This window comes from Sander vitreus, chromosome 10 (assembly GCF_031162955.1).
Source record: "Sander vitreus isolate 19-12246 chromosome 10, sanVit1, whole genome shotgun sequence".
NCBI lineage: Eukaryota > Metazoa > Chordata > Actinopteri > Perciformes > Percidae > Sander > Sander vitreus.
Window position 1 is genome coordinate 14,197,517 of NC_135864.1, and position 26,239 is coordinate 14,223,755.

General features: G+C 40.5%; 1 protein-coding gene across 6 annotated transcripts in view; it reads right to left on the reverse strand.

Annotated features, from left to right (window-relative positions):
• atp11c (ATPase phospholipid transporting 11C (ATP11C blood group)) overlaps positions 1-26,239 on the reverse strand; it is a 46,348-nt gene that overhangs the window by 17,588 nt on the left and 2,521 nt on the right. For all 6 annotated transcript variants that reach the window (XM_078260382.1, XM_078260381.1, XM_078260379.1 and 3 more), the window contains exons 2-4: positions 10,117-10,236; positions 8,585-8,674; positions 1,089-1,169 (exon numbers count right to left, since the gene is read on the reverse strand). In XM_078260382.1, the coding sequence (XP_078116508.1) occupies positions 1,089-1,169; positions 8,585-8,674; positions 10,117-10,236 (291 nt within the window). The remainder of the gene's footprint in view (positions 1-1,088; positions 1,170-8,584; positions 8,675-10,116; positions 10,237-26,239) is intronic.

A 26,239-nucleotide genomic window follows, 5' to 3' on the forward strand; every position in this document is an offset into this window, starting at 1 on the left:
AATTGGGTTATTTGCTTACAACAGTACAACAACAACAACAACAACAACAAAAAGTACAACATGCTGTCTCTGATGGACAGGGCATTGACATCAGTACATACTGACACACAGTTAAGGTTTGACAGGCCCTTTCACTAATCAAAATGGAAGAGTGTAAGACACAAAGGAATGTCTGTGCATACAATATAATCTTTACATTTAGTATTTCATCATTATGTGAAAAAGAGTGCCTGCGGCAGCAGAATGGGATAGTAATTGTCCAGCAGTGCATTGGAACAGTATGCAATGAAATAATACTGAGTCGAGTAAAAACAAAATCATTCCTGGGGCTGCAGCAGCATAAGGCATAAAGCGAAGTGTAGACTTCATAAGTACTTTAAGATAGTGATGGAGATAGAGGAGATGGTGCAGAGATGCAGAGGGTAGAGAGGGAAACCAAAGTGTGTGCCAAGGCAGAGCTCGAGCCAAAAAGCGGGCTTATCGGGAAAGGTGACAGGAGGAGAGTGTGTCTGGTTGAGTGATGCAGAGAAATGATGCCAGGTGGACGAAAAGGGGAGAGAGGGAGGGGAGGCATTCCACGGATGGTCAGTTGAACTATACAGTTCACCTAAGCCTGACTAATAGAGTCGGGCAGACCGTCTTGGTGTCCCACTTCAAAGCCTGGCTGAAGGGGGCCCAGCGCTATCAGTGTGTCCCATATATATTCGGAAGGAAGCCCACCCACTATTGTGCATTTCAAAGCCCCAGCAGTACACTAACTTAAAAAGCCAATCCTAGAACAATACATCTAAAGCTGGGACATGGAAGCAACAGAGTTAACGAAATAGACCCTCCCCTTGATTCTCTCTCTCTCTCTCACATCAGTATTCACCAGCGGAACACAATACAAAACCCAAGAGAGCATTAGTCACGTACTTTATACAAAAATCACAGCAAGGGAGTTATGAAGGCAAGGGGACTTATTATATATGGAGAGGGAAAAAGGGTATAATACAATGAGGTCCAATATGAGGAAATAAGGACATGTCAACAGAAATCACAACATGTCTATTATCAACACTCATAAGCCTCATTAGACAGTGTCTTACCTGCTTGATAGCGGTTACTGTAATCACAAAAAATAAGGGTAGGCCACTGGTGACTGGGCTGGTGGGGGTGTCCACTATCACCTATTGGGGGAAAAACAATTCCACTTCAGAAAAATGTGACGTTAATACTCAACAGTAAACATGTGCCCTTCAAACTGAAATACTCAATCAATACTATACTACAAAGCCTCACTGCAGAACATGTGTTTGTGGTTACAGAGGGAGGAGTGTGTGGTAATGATATAGAAGATGGGGCAAGCCCTCTAAATGCAGGGTGTAGTCTGTTTCTGTGAGGCGATTCTACTGTTCCTCAAATTTGTTCATCAGTGTGAAACACAGGGGAGACATTTACATTTTGGAAGGGAGCGATGGAGGTTCTGGACCACAGAACTTTTAATCAAGTAGGCCAGGAGCAGAGTGCTTAATCTGCAGGCATGCCAACTCTTCTGTGTCTCTGCCAAGGCATGAAAGAAGGCCAACACAAAGCTTTGTTGGACTCACCTTACCTGCCCGAGCTGTGCGTGAGGGAATCTAGGGATACGGTATGTGCGTATGTGTTTCATTTTTATGTGTGGGACCAGTGTTCAGGTAATCCCAAACAACCAGTTTAGGAGCAGCACCTGACCAAGGCTCCCAGCTAAAGCCCCAATACACAAATGGTCTTGTGTGTTCCTTAAAACCATCATAAGATGGATTTACCCTGGCATTTCTGATCCTGCAGAGTGCAGGCTGGTCTCCCCCTGAGCCGGTGTGCTTATTTCAGTACGCACAAACACGACACATCCAGCTTGTTGGTATTCTGACCAAGGAGCATTACAGGCTGTCAAATAGACATCCGCTCAAGCAGCAGTCTCTGGTGTTTTACTCACCTGTGCGTGGACTGAGAATGAGAAAAAAAACAACCCTGCTGCTCGCACAGTAATCACGGACAGACATTAACACCCCGTCACATGCCACACACACACACACACACACACACACACAGTGAGCTACTATCCTACCCAAGCTTTACTGTGATTACAATTAACTGGAGGATAAATCAATTACAACGAAGAGATGGACTAGAGCACATCGACCATTTGCAGGAGTGCAGATTTAGAGGAGAGTTTGCATTATGTTTGTAGTGGTTGGCGATTCCAGTGAGACAGAGCAAAAGTAATGATTCTGCCGCAGTAGCCTCAGGTGTAGACAGCCAGAGGTGAGAGTGCTCAGTGCTTCAAAAGAGCGGTGTGTGTACATAAGGATGTTATATTTGGCTTTGTGTTTAAGACTCATTACACCTTGCACATTTCTATAGGCTGTGTAGCTAGTGGACTATTGAATGCCTCAAGAAAATCTTGCTTTACCCCGGTCATGTTAGCCCTCCACTGTTTGACATGACCAGATCCTTAGAGGAGAACACTCCCCACAGATGTGATAAACAATGGAAGAAGATGATAGAGCGCAGTGTTTTTGCCTATTCACATGACTGGATTGAAGGTTGGCTGATCAGAGAAATAAAAAAAACACCTGCAGGAAGGACTGAAGACAATGTCCCTCCAATGCAGCAGCCAGATGGCCAAACCTGACAAAGGGCACAGACAGACTGCAAACTTTCAGCGTGATGTAGTTTGATTTTGATTTATCTTTGGTACTTCTATAACAATTTCGATGTCAACTGTTTAATAGAGGACTATAAAAAGAAATAAATGATGGTGGTGTCATTTTTAATATCAATTCATAAACGGCGATTCTATAAAACTCTTTCATGTCACACTAAAATAAATGTGAAATCAGACTTGACAAGCTTCACAGACATTACTGTATCAAAGATAGCTAACATTTTTGGAATAGGGTGAGGGTGAAAACCGCCCTTTAATGCGTCAATAGTATCATTATTGAAAATACTGCAACGGCAACCTCCTGAGAAAACAAAAACCTACAAAAAACCTTCAGCTACTGTACTTTTGCCAAACAACACACAATTCTCCCAGAGCTCGCCCTCGCAGTTTATCTGCGCTGATTTGCAACAATCCCGACCAAACTTCCAGATGGCCAAATACCTTTTCTCCTCTGCACCAAATGCAAAGCCAAAACATTCCAGCAATTGGAGTGACCTGTGTGATATCAGAGCTGCAGAGCGCAGCAGCACCAAGCCCTTCATCTGAGCTGGGAAATGTGTCAGTGAGTGACCGACCGCAGGTCCCGGGGGTCCCAGGGCAGCGCTGTCGGCCCCGTCCTTCTACCCCTTTGCCCTTTCGTCCCCACTCTCTCTCTCTTGCTCTCTCCTCACGGTTTCTCTTACCCTCTTACTGGGCTCTATTTCCATTCGATCAAATTCAAGCAAAGACATGCAGGGCTATTTATAGCAGAGTGGTGCTTTTTTATCAGCCTGTGTCTATTTGTGGCACTCAGAAGTACAGCTGACGTCAGCAGTGCAGCGCTGCAGAGAGATGGGTGGAATGAGAGAGAGAGAGAGAGAAAAAGGGAAAAAGAACGACAGAAGGAAAGAAATCTGATGACAAAAGGAGAGACAAAAGGAGGGTAGGACAGAGTTGAAGGATGCATGACATTTGGTTGTTGGTAGAGCATTTTCATGAAGCCTCTCAGGGGAAGTGAGAAAGTGTATTTCCGTCTGCGCGATGCGAGTGCTGAAAGAGTGCACACGGAGTCTGTGTACCTGTTTCTCTCTCACCCTCTCTCTCTGATATAATAGCAGGCTGCATGGGAAAAACTGAGTGGTTGGGATAACGAGCCCCTCATGAGAGGCTGGATTAGTGGAGAAACGCCAACCACGCTGCAGCTTGGGTAAACACCGTCACATACCCAGGACACCCACTGAGTCATACATCAACACACACAAGCACATGCACATACTTAGGATGCATTCACACACACAAACAAACACGACAATGCACACATAACACACCGATAATCCTTGTGTGTTTGTGGGAGTTATGCACATGCATGTTGGGTTACTCCCACATAAATGTACTGCATTAGCTGACGGTAATTTCACACATTAGCTCACTGCTAACTCACTGGATCATATGGAGTTAAACCAAACAAACTGGAAAATAAAGGCTGTCAACTGTAAATACAGGTGGAAACAAGCTGGAGGACACAATAAACACTGTAGTTGATCTGGTATTGGCTTAAGAATGATGGAGTTACTTTGCAACAGGAGATATTTCTCAGTTTAGTACAGTGCTGGGCTTCTGGGACCAGTCACTCTATGAGCTCATTCAGTCAGATAGCACAGACCCAACAGCAGCACCTGTTTACACTAGAGGGCCGTTTGCAGCCATAGTTTGGGTTACTGCTAAAAAGACAGAGGTTAGTTTCCATCTCCATGGATCAGAAAAAGAGACTTGGAAAGAGAAATAGATGATAGAAGTGCAAGTGCAGATGCAAACAACAAATCTTTTCTTTTTTGTTTCCTACACAAATCAACAACTGCCAGATCCCAGAGAGGAGAGGCCACTTAAGAGCACAGAGCAGGGGAATACGGATGCCAGTCAAAGAATTCTAGTCAGCGCTCTTGGCCAGCTCACAGTTTCCACTTATGAGGAAAGGGCAGCGCGCACACAAACACAAACACACACCACAATGACAGATATACAAACAGAATTTTGAGATCAACATAAGACCAAAGCATCTGGTGAAACATTGTCTTTTCAGAGAATAACAGAAGCAATGAAAATAAAAATGGTATGCAATACATACAAAAAATACTTTTATTTTGGGTTTGCCCAAAATAGAATATATGATATATTCGGGAAGATATGAGATATTTGAGAGAAAATTCACCTTAAAATAAAACAATCTCAAACACAGATTTATCGTTTGAACCTTGTAACCTAATTCTAGGTAAATTGCATATCGACATGTTAGATAAAAATACCATCTACATGCTCCTGAGTCCAGGTACTAATAGCTCATTAAAATCCATTAATGGGTTTACACATGATCTCACAACTCTGAAGAGCTGAGAAGGAGGATGCGCTTAACAATGGAATTCTTAGTAGAGTGCTTGAAACAAAATCCAATGAGATGTTTTGCACATCTCAGATTTAATGTCAAGGTGGACAAAATACTTCACACCAAAAAAATATGTAAAAATGTCAGTAATTTGTCCTCCTCAACTTTAAATCTGAGATGTTTCTACCTTTTTTTGGAACATGCTAGTTGGTTGGGATTCATGTACATTTGTGCCCATGTGTGTGTGTGTGTGTGTGTGTGTGTGTGTCCAGATACGTTTTATTATTGTTTCCCCTTGATTCACTTATAACTTTGTTCATACCTTGGCGTAATTTCCTTCTTTAACCAATATCTTTCTTAAAAACCCATGTAAGACAGCAGAATGTTAAACAATCTGTGGGATTTGAGTCAAGGACTACATCTGTTTGCTCAAGAAAACATCCCCACACCCACACACTCACACCCAATTCTGCAATTTTTAAACCTGCTAAGACTGTATCAAACATGCTGTACAGTTCACACATCCTCTATCTGTTTCACACCTGCCATGCCCACATGCAAATGGCCACACTTTCTCACACTGTGGGCATACACTGTTCTTTATGTCTACAGAACAAAAGGTGTTGAAGCCAAGTTGGATGAGACACATTAACCCATTGAGAGTGATCATCAACAGGCTTGAACCTGCTTCATAATGTTGTCTGAAAAGTTATCAGAAGGGCACACACACAGGCCCTCACCACACATTAACTTGTTGCACAACACCACAGTCAGACACAGCAGTGGCCCGTTTCAGGAAGGAGGTTTCACAAACTCTGAGTCTAACCCTGAACTCTGAGTTGATTTACCCTGAGATGGGAAACATTGAGTTTTCGGTTCCAGAACAGCTGATTTGAGTCCGTTCAATCAACTCAGACTAGGTTCACTCAGGGCGTTTCTCAATCTGTGTTCTTCTATTGACTTGTGTTCTTGTGTCCCTGTGAAATGTCATCTCGTGTTGCCAAAGTACTGTCCCAATACACAAGTTTGCATTTCACCAAGAACAGTTAAGATTCCCGGAAATGTTCTTGACACGCCCATTTTACCGAGGATGCATTGGTTGGTAACTTGTATGAACTTCGCAGCACCCGTATCCCAACATTCACTTCGGCATTCAATGATGGTCGGGTTTCCGGTACATAGAGAGCCCAAAAACAATTTTTGCCATCTTATTCATCACTAAATTCACTTCTGAAAATGTTTTAGGCGAGAAATGAACGGTTTAGATTTCGAATACAGGCAGTCTTGCGAAAATCTTTGCCGAATTGATAATTTGCTCCAAAGTTTTCGGAGTTGAGGAGCTCAATAAAGTGACGCGGCGGCCAGCTTGCGCCTGCCGGGGCCGCTAGCTCGTTGCTCGGACAGTCGCGCTTGGAGACCCCGCTGTAAGCCGGAGGTCTTTTAGACCGGTCCCGTAAATAAGAGGCTTTTATTTCGCCGTTGACTGATCGTTTGTTTAAATATCACAACACATGTCCATCATTTTTTTTTGGTGTATTTGTTTTCTGATTTATTAGAAGTTGAGTTTCAGTCTGTATGATAAAATAACAGTTGTACATAAAGTGGTAACATGCTATGACATGTTATGTAGACTAAGTGGAGACACCAACCTTTATAATTTTAATTGCTAATTTTCATCTGTTGTCCCTGGGCATATACAGTGCACTACAATAATATAGAAATGATAACTCCACATAACACTAATAGGAACACATAGGACACACCAGTGCATATGCCTACTTATTTTTAATTTAAACTGACTTAAACTTATACACTAATAATAGTAGGGATCACGTTCCACTCTTTTGAATAAGTAAGGGGTGTTTGAGCTAAACCATAAACAATAAAATTAAAGCTCAAATAGTTTTATTTTTCAATATTATTGCAATAGTTGTAGCATTATGGGGTTTTCTTTTCTGGAGCTTGTTTAAATACTATGTGGTTATATTGTTGTGGTTTTTATTTCTAGCTGTTATTTTGGAGCCTTGCAGGTAGTGCAAAAAAAGTGTTAACAGCGGTTTCTGTGCTGGTGAACTTGCGGGTTCATTCTTCCAAGAACAACCAGCAAGAACGTCCACCCCAAGAACACAAGTCCGTTCTTTGCATTCTTGAGATTGAGAAACACTATCAGAGTTAAGCGTGTGCACCACCACTATAAAAAGGCAGCATGAGGGGAGACATGATACTACGATTCACCATGGCAACAACCACAAAAACGTCAACACGCAACAACCACAAAAAAAATCTGTCGGTGTATTTTACCCCTCTGGAACTGGAAATACTCATGCGCACATACAGCGAGTTTGGACATATATTTCGTAAAAAAAGCACATGGCTGCTGAAGCAAAAGAGCGAGAATTGGCGTTGGAGAAAATTGCTGCTTGAGTCGAAGCGTAAGTTACAATATAGTATATTAATTTCATATTTAATCACAAGTATGATATTACTGTTGAAAATTGGTGGAATGGTATTAAACCCATAATCTATTTCCTTTAGGTGCAATCCTGCGGGCGAAAAAGTACTACTAATCTCATTCCGAGGTGGCAGCACCATGTCATTAACAGAATTATAATTTATAATCATTCATTTCAAAAGGGTTTACATCATTCACCTGCAATACTGTGGAACTTTTTAATGTCTCTCACTGGTTTGTGTCCAGGGAACACTACAAAAACTTTTAAAAAACGTTTCAGAGCGAGGCACACTTTTCTGACTGCTCTGCATACAGTGGCTTTACTAATGCATTATATGCAATATCTGCGTCACCAAAAACGTAACGCAACACAAAGAATCTGCTCGGATGTAAGAGCATGTCCACGATGGGTGACGTTGGTGATATGAGGACGGATAAGGTTATGTACATATCTCATGGACTGTGAAAAAAACCGATACCGCTCAAATAGGTAGTTATCTGGAAATGAAAATACATCTAGTCGGGGCCTCAATATCATCTCCCGACGTATGTTTAACTCCCTGCGAAGTAATACAGCTTCTTCATCAACGGGATCGTCGACAAATGGACATGCCATGTTCGAGAAAAAAACGTTATAGTCTGCTTAACAGAGTTATTAAACCAACCCTGTTTTTTTTATTCATGCAGATGACAAAACTGAGCCAAAATGCGCCTGATACAGAGAAAATTAAACAGCGCTGTGTCAGAGGGAGGAGACTGAGAGAAACTCGAGGTTTATTGAAGAAAACCTGCTCCCAACCAGGTTAGGTCACAGACTCAGTTACCATAGTAATTGACTCTGAGGTTAAGTTACCTCTCTTTCTAAAACGGGCTGGAGTAACCCCTCTTTCTAAGGTTTGATTTACCTCTCTTTCTTAAATTGGAAAACCCAGAGTTTCCCCTCATCTCAGGGTTAACAAACTCAATGTTTTCACTAAACCTACTTTCTGAAACGAACCTCAGGTCTCCATAAAGTCATTATTTAACAGCGATAAACAAACCCTTATCTTTGTTTGGGTTGACACACTGACAAGCTTGTCCTTACCTGCACCAGGAAGATGATAAGGAAGTAGAAATTGGCAATTCTTCTAAACTGCTCAAACAGGTTCTTTGGTAGAAAGTTCCAAACTGTATACTGTAGGACGAAAGAGAACAAATATGCATGCAAGTCACATAGAAATAAAATAGGTATTACAGTTTGTGGACTGCTTTTTACTGCTCCTTTCTGTATCATTTTCCCATTGAGGCATGATGTTTTTCAACAGAACCTAGGGAGGTTAAGAAAGGCTTGGCAAGGTGAGAGAGATTAGAGGCATTCAATATTCACAGACTCTTGCACATGTGCATTCTGTCGGAGTTGGGGATGGGGAAAAGGAAAAGGCTACCTCAATAGCTTGGGAGTCTCTGTTCTTTGTACTGCCTCAGGAGACGACCCTTGGGGGACCATTGATTCAGATTAGCGATTTATCTCATTCATTTACCCTTGAATGCAGAGCCAATCAGGAACGTATCACTTATCTGTAATTTTGTTGTTTTTAAGTGGCCATGACTGCTGATACCATCTGGTTGAAGTTACATAAATAAAGACTTAAATTCCCGAGAGAGGGCCCAACAATACGCTGCTGGTAACTTGGTGGCACACAAAGTACCAGGGTGAAAAACACAAATACATGCACCTGCATGCACGCAAGCTTACACACACACACACACACCCCCACCCGCAGGGAATCAGCATTAAGGCACTGTTTATGAAGGGGAATGTCTACATGGGGATAGTGTTGAAATGCAGCGGCAGCAGAATGGCCCATCTCGTTTTGCCAGAGAGAAAAGAGAGTGAAAGTAATGAGAAAAGGGGGGTGACAGCAGCGAGGGTGGTGCAGTAGCAACTAGAGCAAGAGAGGAGAGGCGGAGATTGGTCATTGCGGAGTGCAAACGCAACTCGATGATGGAGAGCAGAGGCATGGAGGAGCATAAACACTACAGCCAGGGTAATTAAAGGCTGTTTACCCTGACATACTGGCAGGAGCCAATTGATTGGTCCATCCTCACTGGGACCCACTGCACCACTATAAATCCCACTGCCGTCTTACTCTCACATCGCTTCCTTCTCCTCTTCACTTTCGCCCTTCATATCCAATGGCCAGCCAGCCAGGATCCTGCCTGAGCCTGCCACTGACACAGGAATGAGGGGTGAGATTTAGGTGAGGGGGAAGGGGAGTGAGGTCTAGCAAAGCCCAGGGGGAAATGACCAAATTGCCCACCCTGCCAGTACATTAATAGCAGCCATGTATTTCACTGTCACAGCCAGTGCTCCCCTGACAGACAAATAATCGCCTTCCGCTGGGAGCAAAGACAAGCATGAGGAGAGGCAGTGGGAGGAGGAATAAAAAAAAAAAGGAAGATACGGGAATGCTCAAGACTGTTCAAGAGTTATCACAAGTGTTAGATAAGGGAAGAAAAATACCAGAAGGCAGGTGAAACCTAATATGCAGAGGAGCTGGGAAACAAACAGAGGAATAAGAATTTTTATCTTGGGATGGCCGGACTGCAGCCCTGGCATGTGAGTGCGTTTCTTACCTTGGAGGACACAATCCTGTTATCACAGAATTTGGGTGGGATGAAAGCCTCACTGGTAAAAGATGACCGATGACCAACATAGATAGTCCTACTGTCTACTCTTCTTTCATCGCCGCCAAGCTAGATGAAGCAGCGGAGGGGGGTGGAGATGGGAAGAGATAAAAATTAAAAGAAAGGAAAGAGAGGACATGTTAGTAACTTTGACTTTCACTTAAACATAAATGAGATATTGAACAAGCCTAGTCAGTTAAATCTTACAAAATGTAAAATGCTCATTCTAGAAACAATTACTTGAAGGTGCGCCAAAATGTGAACTACTATCTGCAGCATAGGGGATGTAAAATAAATCAATGAAAACAAAAGACTTGTTTATGGTGCATTGTTATTTCAGGGGCAGCAAATCCACAATGATCACAAAGGATTTGTTGTGGCCATAAAGAGTCTTACAGTCTGATGAGGCCTAAATTCCACCCACAGGTCAACAATTAAAAGATTATAATTTCTACTGTGGTGCAGAAAATAAATAAAATAGACATGAAAAGCACTGTACTGTTGAGCACAAGCCAATAACTCAGACGAGACAAAGAAAAGTATGGCAAGGGTCAAGCATGGGTCAAAATGGCGATTGTGCAAGAACTATGACTTAATTTCTTCTCTCCCAGGAGGTCACTCATCGATGATAAACGAGTCATGAATATGGGCAGCCAGGAGTAAAATGCTGCGCTCAGATTTATAGGTTGAGCTGCCTTGTCTTGATGCAGAAGGCAGAGTGATATGTACACACACATAAGTGCACACACACATTAGCCAAATGTCTGACAGAGGACAGAATTCAGGAACCGTCTCAGGAGCCAGAGGCACGCTGGACTCCCCTCAACATGAGGTGGCCGAGGCATTCCTCTTCCATAAAAGGCAGTTAGGGTGAATCACAGAGGAAAGGCAGGGAAGCCAGGTCGCTGCGTTACCTTTACTTCACAGGAGCACTCCTTACGTAAATGACACACAAACAGCAGTATAAATGATGACCCAGAAAGGAGCTAAGGAAATTGTCAGGTAGGACCTTTTCCTTTTTGAATTTTAAAATCAGTTTGCCGCAGTGCGTGGAGCTGATTGGGTTCATTCTTCTGTGTTAGAAATAACCTGAGGCTTTAACTATGCATCGCTTTTTAAGTATAAGTGGAGACATTTATACATAAAAAATATAATTAATACATATTTTGTTCTGCAAAAGGTGGCTTCATGGAGTGCATTGGTTGCCAAGTGGTTACAGTGCATGCCACATATCCACATTCTGCAACGTCCTGGTCGCTTAGGACCTTTGTTGCATTTCAAGCCCCCCCCCCCCATTTCTAGTCTGCCTCTACACTTGTCATCTGTCAAATAAAGACGAGAATTCCAAAATAAATCTCTTAGTGACTTCATGTGGATCAATCATGTCTAAACAATGTTTAGTCTGTTTAATAAGGGCAGTAGTAATACCAATACAGATCCAGTAGATCATACAGTATTAGTGCATCTCTACCATTAAAAATCACCATCATTACATCAGATCTTGAATTAATCCAACATTTGGACAAGCACACACAACATATTTCTGTTCTGTAGAGGGTAGCCCAGAAAATTTGGCCTACGCGGTTCTCTCAATGGCCTCAATTTCTATTCCTGACATCCCACACACAAGGAATGCTGAGGCTTTGGGTGGACAGCCACAAGGGCTGGAGGATCATGATAGCAACAAAGCCAGTACACTGGATCAGCCAGAGCTACTACACCCATATTTGCTTCTACCTCATCTTCTTTCTTATCCTAAAGCGTGTTCCTTATCTCACAATGCATGAAGACCTCTTTCAAGAGTAAACTGAGTCAGTAAACATTCGTACGATATCACAGCTGTTGACCAGTCAAGTTATAGCTCTACGTTATCTGTATGCGTGTCTGCAGTTCATTATCGCTCTAATCAATTTTAAGGAATCTTGGTCATAATAGAAATTCTGAGGTACTTGTTGCTCACTATTGCTCATAGTGTTTTTCATAAATAGTCCCAAGAAGCTCTTCCGTTTGTGCATCATATTAGGTATTGGTAGTTGTGTTTTGGTCTACGACTGGCCTGATCATCACCCTGAGAGATCAACAAGCTCTACAACCCCATCTTGAGCTCACCGCGTTGCAATGACTGAAGAGACAGAAGAGAAGAAGTCCGTTCTTGGAGCCGCTCTGACCGCTGCTCTGACCGCTGCTCTGATCGCTTTGACTGTAATCAGTATGAACGACCATGTGGCCGTCTGCACCACTGCCCTCCGACCACAAGAAGCATGAAACCCGTTTTACACCCATCTCTACTTTTAACCAGAGATTAAATGGGAAAATATGTATTTGTATGTTTTTTGTTTGTTTGTTTTATTTGGATCCCCATTAGCTTCAGCATAAGCTAAAAGCTATTCTTCTTGGGGTCCTACAATCTGTCGTGTTACAATACAATTTACGACATCACATACACACGCAGACATTACTTCACATTACACAACATTTGAAAATACAAATCATATTTAAATTTTACAGTTAACACAATGAATCAAAAAAGACATTACGCTACTCCGCTATTACTACTAACTCCCTATAGCAGACTCTCTAAATTGGTATTAGATATTGAAATTTCTTTAAAGGCAATATTTCTTAAGTGATTTTTTTAAAACAATACTGAGTGTTTTGTTGTTTGATAGTATTTGGGAGAGAGTTTGCTCTGTACCTAACTGAACGTTGAATTGATTTTGTTTTCACTTGGTCAAATAAAATAAAACTACCTCCTACCGCATGCCTCGTTGGATAATGATGCAAGTAAGTACTAAAGGATAGTTTTTTATATAAAGTAAAAGGTGTTTTGTTTGTTATAACATTATGTAAAAAAACATTAGTGAATACACAAATCTATTTAACTTTAAACTGTGAGAGGCTTTCATGCATTTTATCGACATTTGATCTAAACCCACATGAGAGAGCCACACGTGCAGCTTTATTCTGAATCACGTTTGACAAGGTGTTGCCCATTTTAGTTACCAGTTTCTTAACATGTTTGTTCCAACACAATCTATTGCCAATCATCACTCCCAAAAGTTTAGCCTCTTCTCCTTGCTCTACAGAAGTTGGAGTTCAAGTTTCGGTTTGGAACATAAAGAAAAATGAGTTCCAACCACTAAACTGGTAGTTTTAGATACATTGAGAATCAGTTTGTTACTACTGATCCAGTCCACCACTAACTGTAACTCTCTCTGTAGTTTTGTATTTAGAACACCAATATCAGTTCCTGATAAATATATAGTGGAATCATCAGCAAACATTGAAATGCTTGCTTTATCTAAAACAGATGGTAGATCATTGGTAAAGATGGTGTAGAGGAGCGGCCCAAGACAACTTCCCTGAGGCACGCCATGTTCCACATGCCTTACCTTTGAAAAGCTTCCATTAAAGTAAACGAATTGTCTTCTGTCAGTCAAATAACTTTTCATCCATAATAATGTGGTTCGTGAAAAACCATAATATTCCAGTTTTTTTTTAACAGTAAGTTGTGATCAATTGTATCAATTGCTGCAGTGAAATCAAGCATTACAACACCTATTATTTTCCTCTCCTCCATATCCTTGAACCAGTCATCAACCATCTGAGTAAGGGCAGTGGCTGTTGAGTGTTTTCCTCTGTATGCATGCGGAAAATTTGTAATTAAATCGTTATTTAAACAATTATAAACAATTCTTTCCATTATTTTACCAAGGATTGGTAATAAACTAATTGGTCTACTGTTTGATCCATAGAAAGGCATTTTCTTATTTTTAGGTATTGGCACAACTTTACATATTTTCCATGCTTGCAAACATATATTTTTCATAAAACACATATTAATTATATAAGCAATAGTAGGAGCAATGATTGAAACTATTGGTTTAAGCAACTTATATCCAAGATAGTCAACACCAGGTGGTTTGTTTTTACAATTCATCAGAAGTAATTCAACTTTTGAACCACTGAAATTTAAAGCTACATGTTTTACCTTCCATGATCTTATTCATCTATGTATTTGATAAATCTGTCTTGTGTGGCTGTGTAGTATTTTTAAGATTATTTATTTTATTTATGAAATAATCGTTGAGATGATTCGCTATATCACTTGGTTTAGTTAAAAATTCACCTTCATTTTCTAAATAAGCTGGAGTTGATTTATTATTTCCTCCTAATATATTATTCAATGTATTCCATAATTGTTCACTATCATGTTTTATTTCTGTAATTTTCTCATTATGGTACAATTTCTTCTTCTTCTTATTTAACTTAGTTACAAAATGTCTAAGTTTACAATATATTTGCCAGTCCGATTTGAAATTAGATATGACTGCTGCTTGTTTAGCTAGACCTCTTTCTTTCATAAGATCTTTTAATTCCTGATCTAACCACGGGGTGTTGACATTTCGAACAGTAAACTTTTTTATTGGTGCATGATTTTCTACAATTGTCATTAAAGTTTGATCAAAAAGCTGAAATGTTTTCTCTGGGTCCTTTTGTAGAAATACCTCTGACCAGTTTGCATTTCTGACATCATCTTTATGTTGTAATTGATTGAATCTTCTAAATGACCTTTTCATTATTACTTTTGGACCCGATTTAGGAACTTTTGTTTTCCTTACAATTGCAATAAGATTATGGTCACTACAACCAATTGGCACAGATAACCAATTTGAACAAAATTCTAGTCTATTTATAAACATGTGGTCAATACAGGAAGCGGATTGAGTGTCATCTCTTTTTATACATATTCTAGTCGGTTTATTCATTACCTGTGATAATCTTCATGCCGTTGCTGTGCTCATTATTTTGATTTTCCTAGGACAGTCAGAAGAATTCCAATCTATGTTCAAGTCACCCATTAAGTAAGTTTCAAGATGCATACTACTAGCATGATCTAGCATATCACATATTTTGTCCAAATACTATTAGCATTTGGAGGTCTGTAACAGCATCCTATTGAGTATTGACTTAAGATGTTTCAGACAAATTTTTAGCCAAATTACTTCAATACTAGAATACATTAAGTCTAGCATAACTTTGACAGGTATATGACATTGAATATACAGTATGTTGAGTGGTGGAGAGAGAGAGCACACCTGAACAAATTATTTTTTTAACAAGCTGCATCTTGTAATGTGCAATTCTTTGATATTAACTTGTATTCCAGTTTTTCTCTTGTTCCTGCACCAAGATTTAAACTACGCTGGGAGAATGGGACATGGCTTCCAGTGAAGTGTCTCAGTCACAGTTAGGCATTTAAGTCAATGTAACTTTTTTCCATCAGCACGTTCATGCATGCTTTGCGAATGAGTCCAAACTATTTTAGTGGACACTGGGTTTTAGCGCACTACATTTGTATCAACATACATTTGTTAAAATTCAAAATTTTCAATTGTTGATTGTATAAGTGAATGGTTGATCACACTTAAATAAAGTAAAAAACTGAAGTCAGAATCAGTGTCTTCAAAACAAGCTTGCACATCCATGCTTTTCTCTTCTGTCAGTCAAAAACATTATTTAAGTGAGGACCCTAGCAACCAGTTCCTAAATGTAGTTGTGCTCTCAGCTCAAGTAGCCTACAAGTTGTGCAGCTATTACTATGCATGTACATGATCAAGGTTATGCAGGCAGAGGATCTGCTTCATCTAATACAAAGGTCTGCAACATGTGGGTTGAAGGGACAGATTATCATGAATATCTGATCCTGGACGAGCGCCAGGGAACGTGCGAATCACGGCCACCTGGACAGCAAGCTGCCCCAAAGTCTGTTGTTGACTAGAGGTTAGATCAAAGAATAGCCTCAAACACTTGGAAGCCTAATTTATGAGTACGGGGACAAAAACACAGCCTACATAACTAGGGTTGGGTACCAAACCCTGTACTTTTACCGGTACCGACCGAATCACGTCGGTATTACCGAGTATTGGTTCACGTAAAATCAAACTGTGCCAAATTTCGGTACTTTGCTTGTTTGTTTGTTTGTTTGCCAACTTTGACATCCCGCAGCATCCCGCCATGTTTTCCTCCTCACATGCTGCTCGGAGAGCTCACAGGCTAATATATAATATAGGTTAATATCATCCCCGTTATTATTATTGTTAGCTGCCGCTGATTCTGGATGTGAATTAGCCTGTGAGGCATTCCAGTTTATTCAGAAATAACCTCTACAATGTTCATATAAAGGTGGGGAGGGTGTTTGTATTGTGTTTAAATAAAATGTTTAAAATGAGAAGTTGTGAGTTTTTTTAAATTGTAATCAAATTTTGTAGTTGTTACAACCAGGCGTTACAGTTTCAGTAAGGTACCGAAAAAGGCACCGGTAACGATATTGGTTCAGATGCGAAAGGTACCCAACTCTATACATAACTCCAGTTTATGCAATCATTTGCTTCTCATTAACAGTCAAATAACACAAAGTAAAGGCAGAGTTCCTTGTCTTAAATCAGAAATATTTCCCATTGTCTCTCCAGTCCAGACTAGCCAACAGACTTTCATAATGCTCCCTTATGCATGAGCAGCCATGTTCACACCTCAGTATGCCTGTCAAATTGACTATCCCCTACCCGCTCGACACACACTGACACTCCTACAGCAGGACCGGACGGACCTGGCTGTCAGAGGATGAAGGGAGAGAGTGGGAGGAGGAAAGAGTGGGAGAGAAAGGAAGTACAACAGCATCCAAGGGCACAAGCCCATCCAGGTTTTCTTTATCAAACAACAAAAACAAAAAGCTGTGCACGCAAAATATAAAATGCAAGTAAGGAACCATTTACAAAACAAATTAGCCTCAAGTCAAAGGGCTCTGGCTTGTACCTTCAGGGGAACAGGTCAGACAGTCAACAGTATTAGTTGGCGGGTGCTCCGGTAGTGCCAATCTTTCACCTGTGTCCAACTCTTTAGGATTGATTTTGCAAAAGAGCCATGCTAATGCACAGTTTCAAGGTTGCAGGCCTTTTAGAAAAAAAACACTACAGCAACATTGTTGCAACAACCTACATAAGTAAGCACTGTGTCACAGCGATGATTCTCAAAAACAAATGTTGGCACCTACACACTCGCATAATTCATGCTGAGAATAAGACTAAATATATATAAATATAAATTGAGAAAGTAGTCCATGCCCTGGGGTCCTAAAGATAAGAAAAGAACTATTGAATGACCATTGATTTAGTGGGAAATTCACTGTAAAATAAAATGGTCAGACCATAAGACCCACTTCATTTTTGAGCAGTTATGTGGTGCCAAACAAGAAATGCTAATGTAGGGAAAATAGTAACCATTGCAATATATATACCTCATTGTCAAAGGTCACACAAAGCCGTTCAATGATGTTGGCAAGCAAAGCAAAAGTGGCCAAGAGTCAAGTGCCAGTATGTCAATAGCTAGCAGCAGATTCATCCTCGGTGAAAAAGCATCAGCTACATAACATGAATGGAGATCAATAAAGCAAACATCCCATGCTCAATTGAGCTGAGATGTAATTGCTCTCAGATATAAATGGTGCATTAGAGAATTGAGTAAGTCTGAAACTTTACTTTAAATAATGCTCTTAATTAAATGATGCACAAATTCTGAAATGTGCACAGGATGGGACAGAGGGGGGGGGGTATAATACGGCATTCAGCTACAGCCAAACTCTCAATCAGACTCGGGTCTGATGACACTGCGTCCTGTCACACCATCTCACTATTCAGTGACTATCCCGCTTTGTCACAATCTGCATGCTGTTAGCTGAACAGACACAGTACAAGGCCACGTATACCTGGCCTTGTACTGTGTCTGTTATACTGTAATACAATCCATCACAACAGTACAACCTCTGTGGAATGTTTTTAATCATAATTTGTGCTGTAGCCTGTCAGGATTGCATTATAATTCCTCTATAGTATATACTGTATGTAAACGAGGTGGACAAACAACTAGTACTAAGTCTAAGAAAAATTTAACATTTTAACTAAGGTCATATTTGTTGTAGTAGTAATGCAATAGTTGCATTACATTGAACAGGTGTGTGTAGTTCTCTAGTCACATAGTGTAACAATTGCACAAATGTTACAGATTACAGGTATAAGAGCCTGAAAGATGCACCATCTAAACCTGTCAGCACCTCTAATTAAGTAGACTGTAATGTACGTAACCACAGTGCAATCCACTTCATCAAATATAATCTTAGTTAACTTGACTAATTGGCAATATAGGCATGGTGGAAGTTAAGTCAATGCAACATCAACTAGGGCTGTAACTAACAATTATTTTTATTATCAAATGAACCTGCGGCGTATTTTCATGATCAATAAATCAATTGTTTAGTCTAACAATTTTCAGACGATGGTGATAGAATGCCCAAAACTGTGAAAAGCAGCAATTCCACACATTTGAGCAAATGTTTGGCATATCTGCTTGAAAAATTACTCCAACAATGTATCAATTATCAAAACTGCCAATCTGTTGTTAAAGTAAACAATTAATCTAATGGCTGTTTCTGCTCTAAAAAATAATCAAATCAAAAGCAAGTCAGATGTGGTGATGTAAGGGACAACTTGTTGTAGTAAGATTCCTTAGGATTACTCACATCATTCGTGCTATAAGACACCCATACAACTGCTGTTATCTAAAAGGACTACATCAAAGTTTTATTGTTTTTATTAATGAAGATCACCACTCATCTAAGAGGCATTGTTCAGTTCTCCTGATTAGTGGATAGTGCCTTGAAGGACCCTCAGGTGACACAAACATGTGAGTCACACAAGAATAAAACATCACATTCAAGTTCCCTTGAAGTAGCCCTTCTTCAATGACATGAACATGTTGCCATTTATGGCCTGTAAGTCTGTCTGAGAGCAAGTGGTTCTGGCTCTCAGGACTGCTCTGGACAGCAAAGATGCAAGCAGTTTGTTAAGCTTGGTGTCAAGGTTTAACTGAAGTGTGGCTCCGGCAGCATACACGTGCGTCTCCAGACGAGGAGTGTCTGGTGTCAAGCAAGTTAAAACTGACAAGCATCCCTAACAAAACGGCAAATAAAGATGCTACCACGATGCAAGAAGGAAAAAGGCCAGTGACAGCATGTGTGACATCGGCAGAGGGAGTGTTATTTACCCTGACACAAATAGATTTTGAGGTCAAACTAAATCAATGCTGTAACTTATTCTTACAAAAGTGCTGAAGCCAATTGAAAAAAAGTAAGCCCAAAAGAATACAGTAGGTTAAAGGCTGTCTGCTCTTGTGGTTTTGTAACTTGTGTACTGGGGAGAAAAACACACAGCTAATTCAGAACAGAATGCAGGAGCTGTGTCATTAAGCTTTAAAAAAATCCACTCAGAAACCTACTTAAGACACATTTAATGAGGTGTGAGGGAGCTCTGTGAAGAAGAGAGAGCACCGGGGACCTATGCTTGTACTTTTTTATGTCCTGCACGTGTACTAATACCACTCTGCACAACACTGAGAACGGCAGGTTCGTTGTTAAGTCCGTGTTCCAATTTGACCCCATTTCATGTCATTCTTTGCACAACAATGAACCAAGCTGCATAGAGTATAATGTCTCATTCAGTTGTACCAGTATATGAGAAGAGTGGGCTGAAGAGCGTGGGTGGCTCAAACCTTTATCATATTACTACTTAACAACATCAGGTTTTTATGATGTTACTCTCAGCTTAAGTGGATTCATCACAGGTCAACCTTATCTGCCTCGTAATGCAGTACATATTAACAGTTTTCCCTCTCACCACATACAGAAAAAAACATAGCAGGAAAAACCCCAAGATAAGATCTATTATGGGGCAATTATGTTAGCAAAACTAAAATGTGTGTGGAGAGCTGTGCAACTGTATCTCAACTCTGTGTGTGCGTCATCAGATTTGTAAATGTGTAAAGAAATCTCTAAATGCGTACTGAGATTTGAGGTGAATGTGTACAGGAATCTGCTAGCCTGGCATCGCCAGACTATTTTGCAAATGTGTATTAAGGCACGGTCGCACATGCGCAAATGCAGGCAAATGACCATTTCCTGCCGAGGCAATACCAGCTGGTTAAAACACAGCCGCAACCGTGACTGGTGGAATGTGGGCTGTATTGCTACTGAGGCACAGCGCGAGCAGAGCGGTAAAAACAAATCTTGTGTAAAAAGACCTTAGTTTTGAATTGAGAGGCCTCCTGAGGTGTAACTAATGACTTGTCTGTATTTTCAGCTCTTGGAGGAAATACTTATTATTTATGCCATTATCATCTATGTGCGCATTTACAGATTTTTTTTTTTTTTTTTTTTTTTTTTACACATTTAGAAATGTATCCAGCATCCCCAGATCTATGTATGCATTTAGAGATTCTCTTACACATTTATAAATCTGATTACGCACACACACATTCAAATACAGTTACACAACTCTCTACACACATTTGCAAATCATTTTTGCTACAATGATGATCCCATAATATGACATTAGAGTAGTCTAGGCGTAAACATCAAATGATATTCTGAGAATAATGTAATAAATAAATGCCAGAGCAAATGCCTAACCTCCAGTAAACCGTTGCAAGAAATGTTGATGACAACAGTAAAAACAGCCTAACTACAACATAAAGTTGCTATTATGAGAGACTGAACAGAGTTGAGTGATGAATGTTTAAATGCAAGAGGAAAGATGCATGCGTTGAGTCAATGCTGTTAGTCACTGCAGTACTCTATCTGGCAGGCGCCTCTCTTTCATGTTCTCTTTCTTGTCAGCCCGTTTGCCGGTCTTCTTCCACCATTCTCACTCGGTCTCACTAATTGTAACTCTCTCAGTTTTGTGAGTGTTAAGTGTTAAGTGCTCATTGCCTAGGCTGCAGAAGATTTACAGAGGCTACATTATCTTTTGCAAAAAATATAGACACATTAAAGTCAAACCAAAATTAAAGGTTTGTAGTCTCCTCAATCCATTTCTAGATATCAACTACAATGACTTTAGGAAGTATTCACCTCTTTGTTGCTTTACCTGTGCAACAAACAAGTTCTTAAAAAAGCTATTTCACATGGGCTGATATGTCTTATATCAGCACAACGATCCTTTGTTTTATTTAAGTGTAATGGATATTCAATAAATATTTAATCGCAGAAAACCTTGTTTTCCCAGCTTACGCGATACAATAGGACCATATTGCCTCACAGGAAAATAATGTTAAACATTTCATACCATTAACTAAACTGCTTATTTAGGTTAGAATAAGACCTTTTGATTTTTTCGTTTCCAGCTTTAGATTTCCCTCTATATATCTAAGAAACATCATGAGCAGGGGTGTGTAAACCATCATCAGTATATATCTTAAAATTTGTTTTTGGGTTAGGTGGCTACAGAGCTTGTCCAAACTTTGAGGCTACCAAGTCAATGAAAAACAGAGCCATTGCCCCATAAAAACAGGTGTTACCTCCATCATGGATCCACCAACACTTGACCTATGGCATAGTCTGCAGAGCACATATCAGAGGCTACTCATTCCTCCGTCCACTGTTTGCACAGAATGCACACAGTGATGAATAGCCCCACAGAGTAATAATAGTCCAACTTGAACTGAGGGCTGATCCTAAGGAGCTGTTGTGGATAGGCAAAGGCTCATTGTTCTACTAGCAACCCTGCAGCTGTAGAAGACACAGAGTGTACTGTACCATGGGCTGGTACTGGCCTATATTACACTGTTTCCCTCAACAATGGGGAGGAGGGGAAACTCATCTAGACCTCGTACTGAGAACTGCTTTCTCAATCTTTTGGTCACCTCAAAATGCAACAGACTGATATATGTTTCAACTACTTTTGCAACGCTTATGGTCTACTGACAACTTTTGAAATGTCTACCGTATAAAAAACACTGACATTTTGTCAGTGGCTAACAGGTGGCCACGAGATGAAAGTCTGTGTACAATGTGAATACAAACTATGCAACTCACTGGTGGGAGACCTGTGAGCACTGTGGACAATCTGCATCAGCTACTGTTTGACACCAGAGAAGATGATAAAGAAATGGCTGCAGATGTGACAACGGGAAATGTGTAAGCAAGTCACACAATGCTGACAGAGGTCTGTGGTCATTCATGCATCTGAGGCACACTGTTCCTCAAAATTGAACCTTACACAGACTAAAGACAAGAATGTAGCCCAAACTTCACCAAAACAAAGCTGGGAACAGGTTCTCATTGGGCACGTTATTTTTTTAACTGGTTTATAGTCTTAAAGCATTCCTTTACGGAGGGATTTGGTTTTGCTTCAGAGATTATATGTTACTCCACCTTCCGCAGCTTGAACTTTGTCCCTATAGCTACCATCCTCTAGGCAAATTCAGCTAAGTAAGTCCTGGAGAGAATGACAATGTCAAAGTGAATAGGGTTCTTACGGAGAAAACCTCCACACTTTGTGCTTTAACACCATGAAAAGTGAGCACATTTCGTGCAACAGCCTAGTCACACTTTAATCTATAATTAAAGAGAATTTAAAGTAGTGTAAAAAATGTATAAATGGAGGACGGTTTTTCCAGCCAAGTGCACATGTGCTGTGTGCTCTGTTTGTGTGTGCGACAAATCACCAGATTCAGCTTTTTAGATGAAGGTGCTTGATCTAGCTGCTTTTTCTCTGTAGTGTAGGGGTTGTAACTTAACTGCAAAACACAATAGCTTTCATCCCCATGGCTGGCAGAGAGCCATGCAATACCAACAAAAAGGCATTTACAGTAGGCTACATCCTAATGCTGACAAGCTTTAAAAATCCCCATCTCCGCTACAGCCCCACTGATGACATTATCGTTAATAATGTAGTGAGCTTCACTGGATGTAATTGCTATTTAATTAATTATCCTTAGAGACTGCATATGAAGGCAACGGACAAAAAACAAATGTGGCTCTTTTCTGCTTCTGCTCAGATGGCATGGTTGATTTGGGGTTGGGTTTTCTCACCAAGCGTTTCGTCCAACTGACAAAAAGACCAATTTTTCTCCCTGTGCCTGAGCTATACCACCTGCCTAGCTGGGGATTTGCGGTGGGGATAATCATTGTAGGCAGTTGTTTAACCTAGGTGCTCATGCAAGCGTGTGTGGGAGGGGGCATGTTCGTACGTCTTCCAGCACTCATTAAATACTCACATGGACTTTGCCGTTCCTCTTTTTTGTGTCAGCAAGAACCCTATCATTTCCAGTGATAATAATTTTTTTTTTTTTTTTTAAAACGGCATGACAAAACATCACAGATGCTGGCATCTCACCTCCTCCCTCTGTGCTCAGACACAGAGTGAGACATAGACGAGAAAGAAAAACATCCCCCCACACATCTCAGCATTCTCTTCACATCTCACTGCGAATGCTCTCTGGGTAATGCTAGAGCTGGAGCATGGCACAGAAAATCTCTGGGATGATCCTTTATACATATATGGATGACAGGGATGCATTTTGAGTGCAGCTTGCCTGGCGAGGATACGTGGGTCAGGAAAAGGAGGAGCGATGTGAGGAGAATGCAAAATAAATGAAGCAACCTGAATTATTTAGAGCTACAAACTGAGAATTCAACCTAGCTTTTAAAAGAAAGTGGGAAATTGCCCACAAAAAGCCATCCCTGGTCCCTTTGTATCCAACCTGACCCGCCCACTCCCATGTGAACCACTACAGGAAGCCTGGAAGAGTCTGTCCATTAGGTGAAGAAAGAGATGGAGGTGCAAAGACGCTACAGGTCCACCCCCTGGATTCACTCCAGTTTCTTGGGTTTGAGTCACGCAGAGCTTTCCGTACTCTACCACTATATTTCATCAGCACGCTATCCCACCACCAGCCGTTTATTCCTTCACACTGCCTCCCTCCCCACACTAAATATATTTATAATCCTGCTGTGTGTTGCAGATGAACTCCTTCGGCTGGGTTTCCATTACTGGGCAGAGTGCAGGAGACCAGATGGAGAGAGGATGGAAGAGAAAGAAATCAGAGTAAGCAATTCTGTTCGCAAGCCAATTCACAGTGCAAGACTAATGGCGGCAAAACTGAGCACAGCTCTAATCAATGCGCATCTCTCCTAATCAAACAGACCTGATAAATCAGATGGTCCTACATGCCTTGTATGGTTTGTGGCCTTCAGGTGGCCCTCTTAACCTAACTGCTCACCCAAGAGTGACAACTCTGTTCGACGACTCTTGTATCTCATCGGTTAATAAAAGCCCCTAATATGTTTCCAACAGGTGCTACTAGCTGACATGAGTGGCTATATAAAAATAAGATTGACCTGAATGCAATATACAAATACAATTTGGAGCAGGGTAGTAAAGCAGCAAAACCAAAATACAGTAAATCAAAAAACAATAGGTACATATGACATGAAGTGCCTTGTAATGCTGGAAATTATTCTCATTACCACTTGCAGGTCAGATGAAGTACTGTAATGTACAGCAGCAGGTACAAAACCTCTTTTATAGTAGAACAAAACATTAGCTTCCCCTGGGAAGAGTGACACCAGGTTAATTCTCAACCTGTTGTGTTGTTTACTTTGAAACAAAATCACCTTAATGTGCAGGTATGCGTAGTATGTGTGCATTGAAAAGGCACAGTTTGTGTGCGTGCAGGTTTGTGTGAAGATTACAGACCTGCGATTGCTCTTTATTGACCTGAGAAACAGGTTTACCGAGCCCTGGAGCTTTCAAATGCAGTTGACATGCAATCCTTCAAACCCTTCAAACATAACAACATCTCCTGCCAGGTAAGGGCCTGGTTACTAGTGCTTGGGTCACAGTCAAGTGGAGACACATCTGAGATTGGCAGGCCTCAGTGCATCAGCCTGCTCTAGGACGGATAGACTAAAGAGAGCTGCAGAGGAGGGAAGAAGGGTGTGGGGGGAAGCCCCACCTAGAGAGGGGAAGACCCGAGTGGTAGGGGTGTGCAAAAAAAAATTTATTCATATTCTTCTCGCGATTCAAGCTCTACCGATTCAAAATCTATTCAGAGAATTCCAAAAATCAATTCATATTTCTTAATTTTAAAAATGTTATGTCTACTGCAATCACATGGGAAAAGTAACTACATTTACATACTGTGAATCGTTTTTTTTTGTTTTTTTTAAATCGAGAATTGTTTTTGAATTGAATCGTGAGCCTAAAAATCAATATCGAATCGTGACATTTTCTGAATCGTGCACCCCTACTGAGTGGTGCTGCTCCCTGAGCAGAGGCAGCAAATATTTTAGACTTTACTGCACAGGCCATAAAACACAACTAAATTAGCATGATAGAAAGTTACATAATGAACCCCCAACCCTAAAAAGGTGTACTTTAAAGCTGTCAGGCCACAAGAAAAAGAACATAGCATCAAAGGTGGATGTTCTACGTTACGAGTAGGTTACGGAAATAAATTGTGAAAATGTCAGGACATCACTGGAGTGTCTATGAATCAAAATCTAAACAACAGGGGAAAAACTGTAGGCTAGAATCTCGCCACCATCCTTTGATTAAGGTACATTTTCACATGGTATTTTCACATGCTACTGAGACAATAGACATTACAATACTTAAGCGTTCTACATCTTGTGCCTAAATAACCCAATAACCACGCTGCCATTTAAATGCCGTCTTCACTTATGGTGCTGAATAAAAAACAACTGTGGCGTCTTATTCTTCACATGAGAAATGTGAATCACAACAATAGAACAGTCCAGCTAACTTTATATGTTTTAAGTTGTTTAAACTTGTCATATTCAGATTTAGGGCATTATTATTTTTAGATTAATCGTTTTGTAAATAAAGTGTCCGAAAATAAAGTTCAAAGATATACAGTTTACTTTCATATAAGACAAAAACAGCAGCAAATCCTCACAATCGAGCAGGAAGAAATAGAGAATGTTTGACGTTTTTGCCTAAAAAAGGACTTATCAAAATGCTTACTGTTTAATTAATCAATTAAATGACTTAATGTTTCAGCACTAAATTCTCTCTATATTCTCACTGTATAATCCAAACTCAAAGAGTGAGTCAACATGACCATTTCCTGCCTTTGTGCACAGGGTCAGAACACCTGTCGAGCTTCAGTGTACTGCATTACTGAGCAGAAGAATATTTGCTACAGTACTACAACACAT